This window comes from Dryobates pubescens, chromosome 1 (genome assembly GCF_014839835.1).
Source record: "Dryobates pubescens isolate bDryPub1 chromosome 1, bDryPub1.pri, whole genome shotgun sequence".
NCBI classification, from domain to species: domain Eukaryota; kingdom Metazoa; phylum Chordata; class Aves; order Piciformes; family Picidae; genus Dryobates; species Dryobates pubescens.
Window position 1 is genome coordinate 36,578,933 of NC_071612.1, and position 13,820 is coordinate 36,592,752.

The window sequence follows — 13,820 nt, forward strand, 5'->3', positions numbered from 1 at the left end:
CCTTCTTGGAAATGAAGTACTTAAAAGTTTTGCCGTTGCCCTACTGTCTCTGCTTGAACACTATTTTGGATTCAAGCAAGCTACAAATCTTAACTGCTACTTCTGCTATCTGCTCATGCAGATATTCATACTTCACAACTGCAGCTGAGTTTAATTTATTCTCAGCTCTATCTGGGTTTGCCTCCCATGCAGATAAACCCCTGCCTCTTGATATTCATATGAGAGGAACATTTTGCGCTAGAGATACCCAACTCTTTTCTTGCTGGGAGGAAGCTGTTTCCCTATGTGTTACCATCAGCACCCAAGCAGTAGTTTCACTGTAAGGTGTCCAATAGCCTCTGACTTACAGATGACCAGAAGACACCTTACATTTCCACATGATGAGAAACTGGGTAAACAATTAAACACTGAATCTTTCAGCACTGGCATAAAATAGTTTCTTCTTTCATCATGTTTCTATCCATTGTTAAATGCCATTCAGATTCTTCCTCTCGTAAGATAGCTGCTTACAAAAAAAAAGGCAGGCAAGGATTTGGCTACCCACGGCAATTCTATTCAGAAACAGTACCAGCTAACCTTTATCAAATCCTTCTCCCACTTACCACTATTCTCTCTCCACCCATTTATTGGCCTCTCCATCATGCTGAAGCCTCATACTTTTGTTCAAAACATATTTTGTGGCTTTATAATTCCAGCCCATAAAACCTACATGGTAACAGATAAATGAAATGACAGAACAAGAGAAACAATACATTTGAGCAACTAATACCTTCCCTAAACTAGGCTTTGGAGCAGGATCTGATTTAATGTCCTGCTTACTCAATTCAGGATTTTAATGCAAGCATAGTACAGTGTCCTTAACATATTTAACCAGCCAAGTTACTACCTAGACTAATTTAACAGTTACATCTTCACTGAGGATGCTAAACCTCACCTACCTCAGAATTTATATCATACTTTGAAGAACACTTCTGACAAAGGGATTTTTTTTAAAATCTATTTAATTCAAATATCAAAAATATTTTAAAAGTTACAAAGATGTCTCTTAACTAAACAATATACCATTCCTTAAGTTACTGGGTAAAGCTTATCATAAAGCTAGAAATAATAAAGCAAGCAGAGCAAAAATGCTTCTGTTGCTCAAGTGTGAAAAGACTTTAAATGCTTTTGCAGAATACACAAGGCTCAGACTCAACTCTAAAAAAAAAGAAAAATCCTTCATCTTTTATCTGTAAACCAGAGAGTAAAATACTCTAAAATCCACATTTTAGTCATTTCCCAGAAATGCCATTTAAGTCAAGAAAACAGCAGTCAGTAGTACGAGAAATATATTTAGTCATATGCGCAGCGAAGATCCACAGATCTTTATCTATAGCAAGAATAAACAGGCTTTTCAGAACTCTTGCTTCACTGATATTTACAAGTGAAATCTAGTGCTTCCAATATATGCCTCAAATACAGAAGGAATTAAATGGCATTCGTCAGCTCCCTTTCAAAAACATTTCTGGTTCTACCATTTTATTTCAGCCCTAAGGTGAGTACTAAAAGAAAGGAGACCAAATATCCTGTATATTTTTTTCTAAGTGTGCTTCCCCCCTCTCCCAGGCATTTGTGTTCATACTGCATCTGCAAGGAAACAGGGGGACTGCTCTTCATAAGTCAGGTGTAGTTCAAAGCATGAAAGGAAGAATAATTTAGGTGCAGATAATAAAAGCCACTTCACCTTCCAAGATGAACTTAAAACTTCTAAATAATGAATTTAGCAACACCGTTCATTAAAAAGTTTTGGTTTGCACAAATCATACAGGACAAATAAAACATTTCTTTTCCTCTGTGATCTGTAGCATTTAGCTATACCTCCATTCACCATCTCACTCTGTATGTTTTCATGTTGAGTGGTGCTGACACCATAGTTTGACTGCCTTTGAATGCACAAGCATCCACAAAAAAACTTTGCTTGCAACTTGGGCAATCACTGAGTAATGCTGAAATTTTGCATTCCAGACTAGGGAGTTAGTATATTCTGTAATTGTGACTCTATACATACTGCTGTATCAGTGTAACATTAATATATGTAGCTTGCTACTGGCAGGAAAAAAAAAAAAAACAGACTCTATTGTAATTTCAACATTCCGTCATTTCAGTTTCATAAGAATTGTGGTCTTATTGCTGGGGAGCCTTGGGCAGCATAAAAGCTATTTCATCACATTATTTATTTCCAACATTCTGTACTGAGCTCTTCAATGCACAGACTAAACAAACAGGAATAGTGAAAAATATGCTTACTAGATCCAACCATTATGGTAAAAAAATTTAGTATGGCCCTATCGTCCCAAAATAAACAGCCTTATATAAGTTAAGGTGTGTTTTTTTCCCACATAAAGGAAAAAGGGTCTTGAAGCCTATAGAAAGCACTTGCAAATAAAGACTTCTTTGTTCCCACAATATCAGCTGGTTACATGGGGTAAAAGGTTTAGATTTTCTAGCTTTGGTGTAAAGGTAACCACCTAGAAATTTCTCCTGGTTTACAGGAAATTCTGTAGTCGCTGTGCAATACCTTGGTGAGATCAGCCTGGGCGCTGAAGGCAGCTGTAAAACAAGGCCCTTACATTTTTCTAGGGGCTAGTTCAAGCTGCATAGCAACAATGCTGTCAGCACACGAGCTAAAAGCACATCAACTACCGCTACCCTAAACACATTTTCCTTAAGTCATTCATTATCTCTCAAAAAAATCTTACCCTCCCGATTTTCCCTCTGCGAATAAGGCTAGATTTCCAAAACATCATCTCCTTTAAGAGTTACATACTCACATTAATATTTCACAAGCATCTAACCTGCAACAACATCCCAAGTAGGACGACAGTGACGACACAACCATTAAAAACTATCTGGCTGATGTCCACCAACTCACATACCGACACAGCAAAAGCTGTACTGATGCAACCCTGCAAAGTCTGTTGTGTACTCCCCCGGACTCATCAGAGCTTCTCCAGCGTCTCCCTGAAAGTAGTCAGCTGCTCTGACTGACCACCACATACCTCAGAACATACTGTTCAGGAAGCGAGGTAACATGACTGCAATGAGTGAGGGTTTAAAAGCATGTACCTGAAGGTGAGTAAGCCTGCAGTGGGATAAATGAAGTTCTGTATTAAAGTAACCTGAATAAACAAGGGATTTTTTTTTTTCCTCAACCCTCTGAAAAAAAGAAATACATTAAACCCTGAGGCACTGCTGACCAGAGGGGCGAGTTAAAAGGGAACATGTAAAAGCACGTACCCGCCGCCTCGGCCTCAACGAGCCGCCTCATCCCCCACCACCACCCCCGAGAGGCGCCTGGGCCCGGCAGCGCGCGGGCGGCGGCATTCACGTGCGTGCGGGAGGACGCGGCAGAGCGCGAGCCAGGGGCCGCGGGCTCCCCCAGTGCCGGACAGGCCCCAGCCCCGCCCCGCAGCCTGTGGCCTGGCACCGCGATAGCGGCCAGCGGGGACCGGCGCTGAGGACCCTCGACGAAGGGCCTGCCCGGCCTTATTCTCAGGCCGCGGCCGCCGCCGCACTTCCTGGGCCGGGCCCAGCCCGCCGACCAAGCTCCCTCCTCGAGCCGCCGGCGGCTCCGCTGCCCACTGGGGGAGGGGCTCCGTGGCCCACTCATCCTCCTCCTCCAGGCGACTGCCGGGCCCCGTCTCCCCGTGAATCGCCATTCCCCTCCCTGAGGCCATGAAACAGGCCCACCCCCAGCGCGGGGAGGTGGGGCCGAGGGGGAAGCGGGGTCCCCGAGCAGGCCGTCGGGGCGCCCGCACCGTCCCCCACTGCCCCTATTCCCAAACACACACACGGGGAAGGGTGGCGGCGGCACACAGCGGGAGCAGGGAGAGGCTCTCACCTCCTCGCTCTTCAACACCTCCTTGAACTCCCGCTTGATCCTCTGCACCGCGATGTTTGCCATCTCCGCAGCGGGCACCCACTCGCCGCTGCCTCCGAGCCGGGCCCAGCGAGCTTCGCCGTTGCCGTTGCCGCCGCTCTCGCTGTGTAACTGCCGGTCCCACCAAAATGGCGCCCACGCCGAGCATGCGCGGTAAGGCAGCCGGCTCTGCCGCCGCCGCCGCCACTGCCACTCAGCAGGGGCCGCCGTGTGCGCGGAGCGGGTATCGGGGCCCTCCGATGGTGGGAGTTGAGCGCTAGCCGGTCACAGTGGCGGTACCAATACTGTACGCTCTTGGCCTCCTCCTCTCTGCTGCCCCCGAGGGAAGGATGCCGCTGTCTCCTGAGGAGGCGAGGGAGTTTCGCCCCGAGAGATACCTGTCTGCCTCCCTCCCTCTGCTTCCCGGCCGTCGCTCGCCGTGTCGTGGGCCGGACGGGCTCCCAGAAGCGGCTGGCGCGAGCGTGAAGAGGATCTGCAGGCACAGCCCAACCGCCGCTGTTGGCGGGCGCGGGGGCAGAATGAAGGCGTTTTGTGTTATCACAGTTCCTGCCCCGGACAACGCAGCCCTCCCGATCTCCCACGCCCGGCCCTGTTGCCGGGGGTAGCCCTGAAGCACCAGGCTGGGGAAGGGTGACAGAAAGAATGCCCTCGGGAGGGCTGAGCAGCAGCTGGGCTGGGCCAGAGGTGGTTCAAGGTAGAGGAAGAGTCGGAGGTGTACCGGAGTAAACAGCTGGCTCAGGGAGCAGCTGACTCGTCAAGACCCTGCACAAAAATAACCAGAGAGGTTTTTATTTGCCTTGAGAATCTGCTCGACCAGCCCATACAGCAATTCTTATCTATTTTTTCCCCCCATTACACACGCTGGAGAAAACCAGTTCCTTGCACAGATCTCCTGTGCTCCTTGCCCTCTTCCCACCCTTGATCGTCCCTTGAAGACATTGCAGCACTCAGGACAGGGGAGAACTTGCAGGCCCGGCAGGCCCAGAAGCAGGCAACTCTGAGGAGGCAGCGTAAGCAACTCTTTGTTTTATGGCTTCTGATTTTAAAAGTAGAGTAAAAGGTGAACGTCAGACCTGTCTACTGGACTGTTACATTTTATTGCAGCAGCGAAAGGCAAACCACAGATGTTGCTCTGTCTAGAAAACTATAACAGGATACTAGTATCCATCTCTGCTGAGGTGTGCAAAATACAATATGGCATGGAAAAGCATAAATAGATTTTCAGGAAGGAACATGAGATTACATTTACAACTGTTGTTTATTCAGAAACTAGAGGCTTTTGAGACCTTAAGTTCTATAGAAAGGTTGTGTAGTGCCTCATCTTAATAGACATTAATCTCAACAAATGTCTGCATCTGGTGTGGTTGTCATCTGCAAGTGCTGTTTATTTATCTCCATTAGTATACACAGCATGTTTACTATTGCAAACACAGTACAGAAAGTTTAGGCTCAACTGATAAAAAAATCTAGCAACTGTATGCAGATGCACATAGTCCTTTTTTTCTGCCTTTTTACTCTTCCTCTGTGGTTTGCCAGGATAAAAGGCCATTTCCCTGCAAGAATGCTGTGCCATGTGCATCTGTTCATCGCATTAGATCTTCAGACAAAATCCTGTTTTGGATGCAATAGACAGTGCAAGTTTCTCAGCTGAGGTTTTCAGTTAATTTTGAGAAGGAACATTTTGCATTAGGCCTGATTTCTTTTTAATGACTTCTAGTGTGACTTGGGCCCTCATCTTCAGAATAATTTAGATATCTAAGTCCCACCAATGTGTCTTAAGTTCCTTTTGAGGAGGTAGGCCATAGTTACTCTGTGCCTTAGGCTCTCACTTGTAAAATAAGGGTAATAACTTTTTTCTGCCTCTCAGAGCCCATAGATGAAAGTTAGGTTTATGGTGTGCTGAGTTCCTATTGAGTGATACAGACAAAAATTATAAAGGTAGTATATAAAATCTCCAGATTAAGTGCCTGAGGTCTTTTCAGATAGTTCACAGGAAAAAGCTGAGCTCCTAATATTCAGATATTGCTCTGAACAGAGTGGAAAACATGACCTTTATCAAGTGTCAGAATTCTTTGTGTTCCTTTGAGTATGCTTGTATATTATAGATAGTAGATATCCAGCAACAGCCACAGTAAAGGGCAACGATTTTGCCTGGTTTGTATCTAGGTTCATTTTCATGTGCTCATTTGGATTACAAATGTCAGAGTCTGTTACTGCAAAAATCAAATTAATATGAATTGCTATATCTCTTTTTCTTCGTAAATCCCACTTCTTTCCCTTGTCCTTAAATCAGCATCTTCCACTTATCTCTCAACTGTTTCATATTCACCATATACTGTGTTATTTTTCTCTTTCTTTTGGTAAAAAAAAGATATAGAAAGGATTTGGAAGGGATAGAACAGAGTTACGGCAAGTTTTACCAGGATTCAAATACTGCATAAAAATCAGTAACTTGTGTAATCAGCATGCTGGGTTTATCATTGTATAACTGCTATAGTGTTTCATGCTTTACAGTAGTTTACTGTTTTAAAAAGGACACTGCAGCTTTTGGGGTCAGAACAGAACCACAGACTAGCAGTGGCTGAATATGTGATTTGGGTTGTGGGTTTTGGTTTGGTTTAGAGTTTATTTGGAGAGGGTTGGGGATTTTTTTGTGATATAAGAAAATGGTTACAAAAAAATGAGAACATAGGCTCTCTGTATGATTTCAGTGACTTCCATGTCTGATTTCATAATATATTGTACCGTATGTTGACAATATAGTCCTGTGTCAGTCCTCTTAATAAAGTTCTCATTAGTCTTTCACCCTTAGAAAAATCTATACACAAAAATAGAAAACTTGAATCCACTGAACATAGCTCACTTTTTGAATTCAAAAGTTTTCAGTACATCTGATTTCAGGATATAGTTCTTTTATTGATGTCATCATCAATTTAGCCTTGTACCAAACAGTTCTCTCAGCAGCTTTCACAAACTAAAAGTTGTTTTATGATTTTGTCAGTTGGTGTTGATTGTAACTACAGTGGGTGACACAATTCTGGGTATCCATAGATAGTTTAGTAGTTTGGGATGGTGCTTTGAAGTACTTCTGGAAGTGTATTAAATGAAGTTCAAACTACTCCTGCAGTAAGATATACTGCAGGAAGAAGGTTTATAGGATCAGTGCCCATAAAGTTAAGATCAGTTGTTGTAAGACCTCAGCCCAGTCTCTCACTGTGGAAAGGCTGCCAGTATTCATTAGCTGATGCTAAGACAACCAAACATCCTAAACAGGGTACAATTGCCCATGGAATATGAGATATATTAGCTATCCTGCAACCTATATGTAGGAAACAGTTCTCCGCATTTTCATGGAAAAGTGCACAAATTACACATGTTGGACTCTCAGACTCACTTGCTGTATGTACAGGATAGTCACAGTGCATGTGCCTGTCTAGAGAAGTTGTGGAGTCTCCAAACCTGGAAGCATTCAAAGCTAGGTTGGATGGGGCCTTGAGCAACCTGGTCTAGTAGGAGATGTCTCTGCCCGTGGCAGTTGCTGGAACTAGATGATCTTTAAGGTCCCTTCAAACCAAACCACTCTATGGTTCATCTGTGAGAGACTATGGATGCCTCCCAGCCCCAGTATACTGTCTGGGGACCCCAAGATGCTTGGAACAGCACTAAGTATGATTAAATTCCAGTTCTTCAAATTAAGATTCTTGGTCACATTTCCCTCATTTCCATATTTTACTAATTTTATTCTGCTTCTATCAACAGGATATTTTGCTAATAGAATTACTTCGAGATAATTTGAAATTCTTGAGGTTGTTCCCTGTGATAAGAAAATGCCATTTTTCAAATTATAACTTTCCAGATTGCACCATTCTGTTCCCCTTTTGCTGCTTTGTGCCTTGCATAACAAGACTTCCCCCACCTTATCTCAGCCTCTTTAGTTCAGGGGGAAAAAAAACAGTCAGGCATGATCTTCTCTCATTGTTGATGGAGGATTTCTTATGGGACAGGAAAGCTGTCTTAAGAGGTCTGTGTATTGATTTCAAACACTTTAGAAACAGGAGTTTAACCTGTAACATGTTTTTAATTCTTATTATATTTCATGAGACATCCATGCAAGGATTAACTTTACAGGCTGTGTTAGTATTAGCTGGTGTGCACTTTGCATTTCCTTGTTTATATGCCCATTCATAACAATGCTTTATTAAAATCAAGCTACAAATAATATCCATAAAAACTAGGTTAATTTTAAATTGAACCCCCATTTTCCACCAAACTTACACCGACAGCTCGGTGTCTGTCATGCCAGCTTCCAACATAGAGGCCTACATGCCAGGAGTTGTCTTTTTTATCTGCATCTCATTTAGTACATTTCAGAGACTATGAACCCAGCTAAGCTTGCACATTTATTGTCTGTTAATTTGTGTTCCTGTTGTGGCAGCGTCTGGATGACTCAACTCATTCCGAAGATTAACTTTATCATAAAAATAACTAACTGGTTGTGCGGGTTGACCAAGTTTTAAGCTGTCATCTCAACTATCCTGTTCCTCCTCCTATTCGTGTTCCGGTCGGGTTGTGCGGGCAGGGGTAAGAGTGCCCTCTCCTGGGTGGAACAGGGCGGACCGGCTTCCTCGGGCTTGCTCGTCGGAGCCGGATCCCGCGGCTGGGGAACTCTTTGCCGGCCACAGAGCTCATGGCACGGCTACCGCCTTTTCCAGTCTTCCAGTTAGAAGTGTTAGGGAAGAACTTAATGGATTTCTGCAGGCAGAAATCCCTAAAACAGCAGAACAGAAATTGTTAGGTGTTCCTGGTAGGGAGAGCAAGCATTCACTCAGGATCTCTGCACTTTCATAGAATTGCTTTGGTTGAAAAAGACCTTTATGATCATTGAGTCCAACCATTAATTTTATTTTTCATGTCATTTAGCAGCTTAAATATATATGCTTAGAAAGGCAGTAAGTGTAGGAACTAAACGCTGGAGCCATCTGAAGTAATTCAGTTTGAATTCACATGATGCAATTTTCCTGACTTAGTGGAGTTAGATGAGAAATTACATCAGCTATTGATTTTACATCAATCTATCCATGGCTTAAACATGATTTAGCAGAGTTTTCATTAAATAATGCATAAAATCATAGAATAATTTAGGCTGGAAGAGACCTTTAAAATCATCAAGTCCAACCATTATCTAACTAAGAAAGTCGGCTGCCAGACCATGTCCCTCAGCACCACATCAAAGCATCACATCATGTGCAGACATTTTTGGTAGTTTAGTAATAACGCCTTATTGTTCTTCACTTGTTAAGGGCTTTTAGTAGAAACTGATGGGATACCCTGGACTTCTCATTAATTTGGTGACCTGGCAGTATCTTCTAAATTAATGTTACATCTGAAGCTGATGGGTTTGGCAGGAAAACCTGGGTATAAACAGCCCTGATGCTTTTAAGTCTGTCAGCAAAATTATTATGTTTTGAAGCTTCCACTGCTTTGTGGAGGAGTGATTTTTTACCTGGTGGTACACGAACCTCTCAGGGTCCCTTTGAAGTGAAAGTAAGATGGGAATACAGAAATACATTTCACAGCCTAAGCTGGGTATTAGTAGTAGTAGTTTCAGGAGTATTAGTGTTGTAAGGAAAGAGAAAATTTTGCCAGTAATATAAAGCATATAGCTACCATGTTACAGTGCCTTTTTTAAAAAAGCTTTTTGTGTTACCAGCTACTCATCTAATAATTTATAGTACATTATTAAATCTCTGTAATTTGAATTGAATATGGCAGTCTTCCTTTCATAGATGGGTACAAAAGGGTCTTAGAGCTGCCTTAAAAGACCAACTGGGCAGCTACTCCTGGCCAGCTGGGCATCATCTTGTCTTCATGTCCTTTGGATTTGTGACTGAATAACAATCCCTACTATTTAATGACTATAGGGACTGAAATGAAGTTCAGACTAATACTCAGAAAACCTCCATTTCATAAATGTCATCAAGACTGAAGTATAGATGGGATGCACCCACAGGTGCTGAGAGAGCTGGGTGATGTTGCCCTATCACTCTCCATAATTTTTGGAAGATCATGGAAAAAGGGAGAGGTGCCTGAGGACTGTAGGAAAGCCAATGTCACTCCAGTCTTCAAAAAGGGCAAGCAGGGAGACCCAGGAAACTACAGACCAGTCAGCATCACCACCCTCCCTGGAAATATGATAAAGCAGCTCATTCTGGAGGTCATCCGTAAGCACGTGGAAGAAAAAAAGGTTATCAGCAGTAGTTAGCATGGATTTACTAATGGGAAATCATGTTTGACTAATCTGATATTGGACCCTGAAGCTGGAAGTTTAAATTTGTCATTGAGTTTAGTGATAGCCAGGGAAGTACCTAAATGCAGCAAGTAGGTAAGAGAGCAGATAAACCAGAATTAATATTTTGGATTGATTGCTTGGGGGTGGAGTTAGAGTCTTGCATTAGGAGAGTTGAGTTTAGAATTAGAACTGGAACAGCAAAGTATTATGAAGCATTAACTGAATTAATATGGAATCCAGAATAAATGAAAAAATAAACCCACTTTCTGTTAGGGGGAAAGTAAATGCAGTCATAACCTAATTGCACAGCATTGGTAATATCTTTAGATAAACTAACTGCTGGAAAGATCACTGTGTACAAACTGACAAAATACCAATCAAATTTGGGGCTCCAGGATGCTTCCACCTGGATCCTGCCTTTTCCTTCAACACTTGAGAGAGTATATGTTGTAAACTGTCCTCCTACATCACTGTCACGTTTTCTTGGGAGAAAAAAATTAAACCAGACATCTTTTCATGTATGGAACCTAAGACACAGACCCATTAATACAGGGCACAGACAGTTCCTGTAGGCAGTAGTGTTGTACATGTGGTCCCAACTCAGAAAAGGTTTCCAGCTGTAAGAGAATATGGATTAAAGATGTCTAAATAACCACAGAATGATACAAGAATATATGCAGTAAAATCAGAAATCTACTAGAATCTAAACCACAGAGAGAACATACTCCAGTATACTTTGCACCATCAGTTGTTATGAATCCCTTCAATAGTGTCTCTGTTTTGTAAAGCACAAAACTTCTGAGGGATCCTGAAAGGTAGGGAAAGATCATTCATTTTAATAAAAAAGAAATTGGAGTTCTTGAATTCAGCTATTATTGCTTGATTTAGCAATTCCAAGCTAGATCAATTCCTCATTTCAAAATGAGGGTTTTTGAAAGTTCTTGCTAGAATTTGAATTTCTTTCTAATGATGGCCATCTTGCTAAATCACAGTGTAATCCATCATGACAGGCACCAAATCCACAACTGATAGAAGTCTTTTGGAAATGTCTGCAATAAAAATTTACAAAATAGTGAAGTTTATCAGTGATCATCCAGAAACAGTTCAAGCATGACAGATGGGTAGTTTACCAAGTGTATTGCTGTTGATACCATCCTAAAATATCTGCGTTTTGGAGACTGGAACCATTTTCTATTAGGGGGGGAAAAAAAAAGTTTCAATTGCTCTTACTGCAGCAGAATAACAACTCAGAGATAAATCATTAAGTCTAAATCATTAGTCACTGTTTAGACCACAGTCGTGTAAAAAGCTAATTGAACTGCAACTGAAGTCATAGAAACCAGAAAGGGAGAATTGAAGAATACAAATTAGGACAAGCTGATTTTGCTGTGTTTCCTAACCTGATTGTCTCTAGTTTGGCCATGTGGTGAGCAAGTTATTAGAGGAGAACATTAGGGATAAAGTCAGGTTAAACAAACAAGGTTCAGTGTTCTGTTAATGTATTGAGTAATGTATAGTTTCCCTGAATACAGCAGAAGTAAACAATTTATCTGGGCTTTGGATCTCTGTCAGTTGCACAGAACAGCATCTAGAAAATCCCTGCTGTTCCATGTCTTTCTTTTCAGTTGTAGCACATGCCTTGGTTTTAGGTGGAAGATCTAGTTTAGATGTAAGGAGTTTCTTGTACACTTTTCTCAAATGAGGGGTAGCAATTTTAGCACTTTCAGTGAAGTATAACCCATCTCATAAAATTCCCTGTTACAGCTTCCCCATCTTCCTGACAGAGTGCAGAAAGATCACACTGTAAATTGGAAGTTGTCACCTTTTAGAAGGCATTATTCTAGACTATCTTTCCCCCATTAAAGGTTAGTCATGCTAGCAGATACTAAATTGTGCTGTATGATTGTCTGTCAGGATTTTGCAGATCCTAACTCCAAATCCTAGGAATGTTGTAACACTACCCTGTTGGTTCCTTCTCCAAACATACCACAGACATACAAGATACTAACACTGAATATTGTCTTCCTACACAAATATTTCTATCTGTCTTACTGTCTCTTTATTTTAATATCACAGATCTGAAATAATTTTGCTCCCACTGATATTGGGTTCCCTTGGGTGGCACAGCATCACAGAACCACAGCATGGGTGAGGTTGGAAGAGACCTGTTGAGAGCTTCTAGTCCACCTGCCCTGTTAAAGTGGGGTCAGCCAGAGCAGGCTACCCAGCAGGATTGTGCCTATTTGGATTTTGGATCTCTCTAAGCATAGAGACATCACAACCTCTGCCATTATTCAACCATCAGAGTAAAGAAAAGTTCTCTTACTTTCAGCTGGAATATGTTTTAGTTTGTGCCCAGGGCTCTTGCTGGGTACCCCTGAGGAGAGTCTGGCTCCCTCAGTAGTTTCTCTACAGAGGAGCTGGACTTCTGCTTTAATACATCAATGGCTCCAAATCTTTCTGTCTTGTTTTCAGTAGCTAACCTCAACCCCCAGTTTTAGAGACTACATCTATGTCCAGTTTCGACCTTAGTAGCTTAATGCAAAGTAACCTCAAGAACCCATTAAACACTGGAAATATAAATTCATGCTCTGGAACACTGAAATGGTTTCCCTTAATCTGAGCAGTGCTTTTGCATAATATGTAAACTGTGAAGAATGAGCTGAATGCTACAGAATTCTTTTTTTTCCTGACCTGACACTGTTATCAAGTTCTGTAAATCCGATCTTTTTTTTCTTGTACCAAACTACTTGAAGAGTTTACAGTTCCTGTTTAAGAAGTTTGACTTACTGCAGCAAACATCCAGATTCATCATACCAAATCCTCAAACAGCTAGTGTGCACTAGCTAAGACCTTTACATTATGTTCACACTGATCCTGGCTAGCTGAGAAAGCACTCATTTTTAGTTCACTTGTCAATCTTCATGTTCTAAGGTCAAAGATGAAGAGCATAGTTGAATGTGTTACAGAAACCAGAGCATCACTTTACAGTAATAACAGATCAGATTCTTTTCCAGCAATTTGATTTGTTTCTCTGTGGTCCATAAAGAGATGCTGCCACATTTTATGCAACAGAATACTGACCATAGAGTTATAGAATCTTTTTGGTTGGAAAAGACCTTTGAGATTATTGACTCCAACCATTATCTAATTCTACCAAGTCTGGTGCTAAACCATGTCACTCAGCACCACATCTATGCAGCTTTTAAACACCTCCAGGGGTGGGGATTCAGTCAGCTCCCTGGGAAGTCTATTCCAGACTTTCAGGAACCTTTTGGTCAAAAAGTTTCTCCTGATATCCAATCTAAACCTCCCCTGGTGCAACTTGAGGCCACCCCTTCTCCTCATATCACTTGCTACTAGGGAGAAGAGACAAACAACTGGTTCCAGCCTCCTTTCAGGTAGCTGTAGAGAATGAGAAAGTCTCCTCTCAGCCTCCTCTTCTCCAGACTCAACAACCCCAGTTCCCTCAGCTGCTCCTCATCAGACCTGTTCTCCAGACCCTTCACCAGCTTTGCTGCCCCTCTCTGGACCCACTCCAGCAGCAAGTCTCCAAAGGCTAGCTGGCAGAATTATGCAGTTTGATACAACTCCTCAGTGATGCATGAAATG

At 42.3% G+C, this 13,820-nt stretch overlaps 1 protein-coding gene across 2 annotated transcripts in view; it reads right to left on the reverse strand.

Annotated features, from left to right (window-relative positions):
- The window catches only part of UBE2K (ubiquitin conjugating enzyme E2 K), a 40,682-nt gene extending 36,649 nt beyond the window's left edge, over positions 1-4,033 (reverse strand). Inside the window, exon 1 of one of the 2 annotated variants that reach the window (XM_054163923.1) lies at positions 3,881-4,033. In XM_054163923.1, the coding sequence (XP_054019898.1) occupies positions 3,881-3,943 (63 nt within the window). In that variant the 5' untranslated portion in view covers positions 3,944-4,033. The remainder of the gene's footprint in view (positions 1-3,880) is intronic. The other variant, XM_054163931.1, reaches the window with a different exon arrangement.
- Between the last annotated feature and the right edge of the window lie 9,787 nt (positions 4,034-13,820).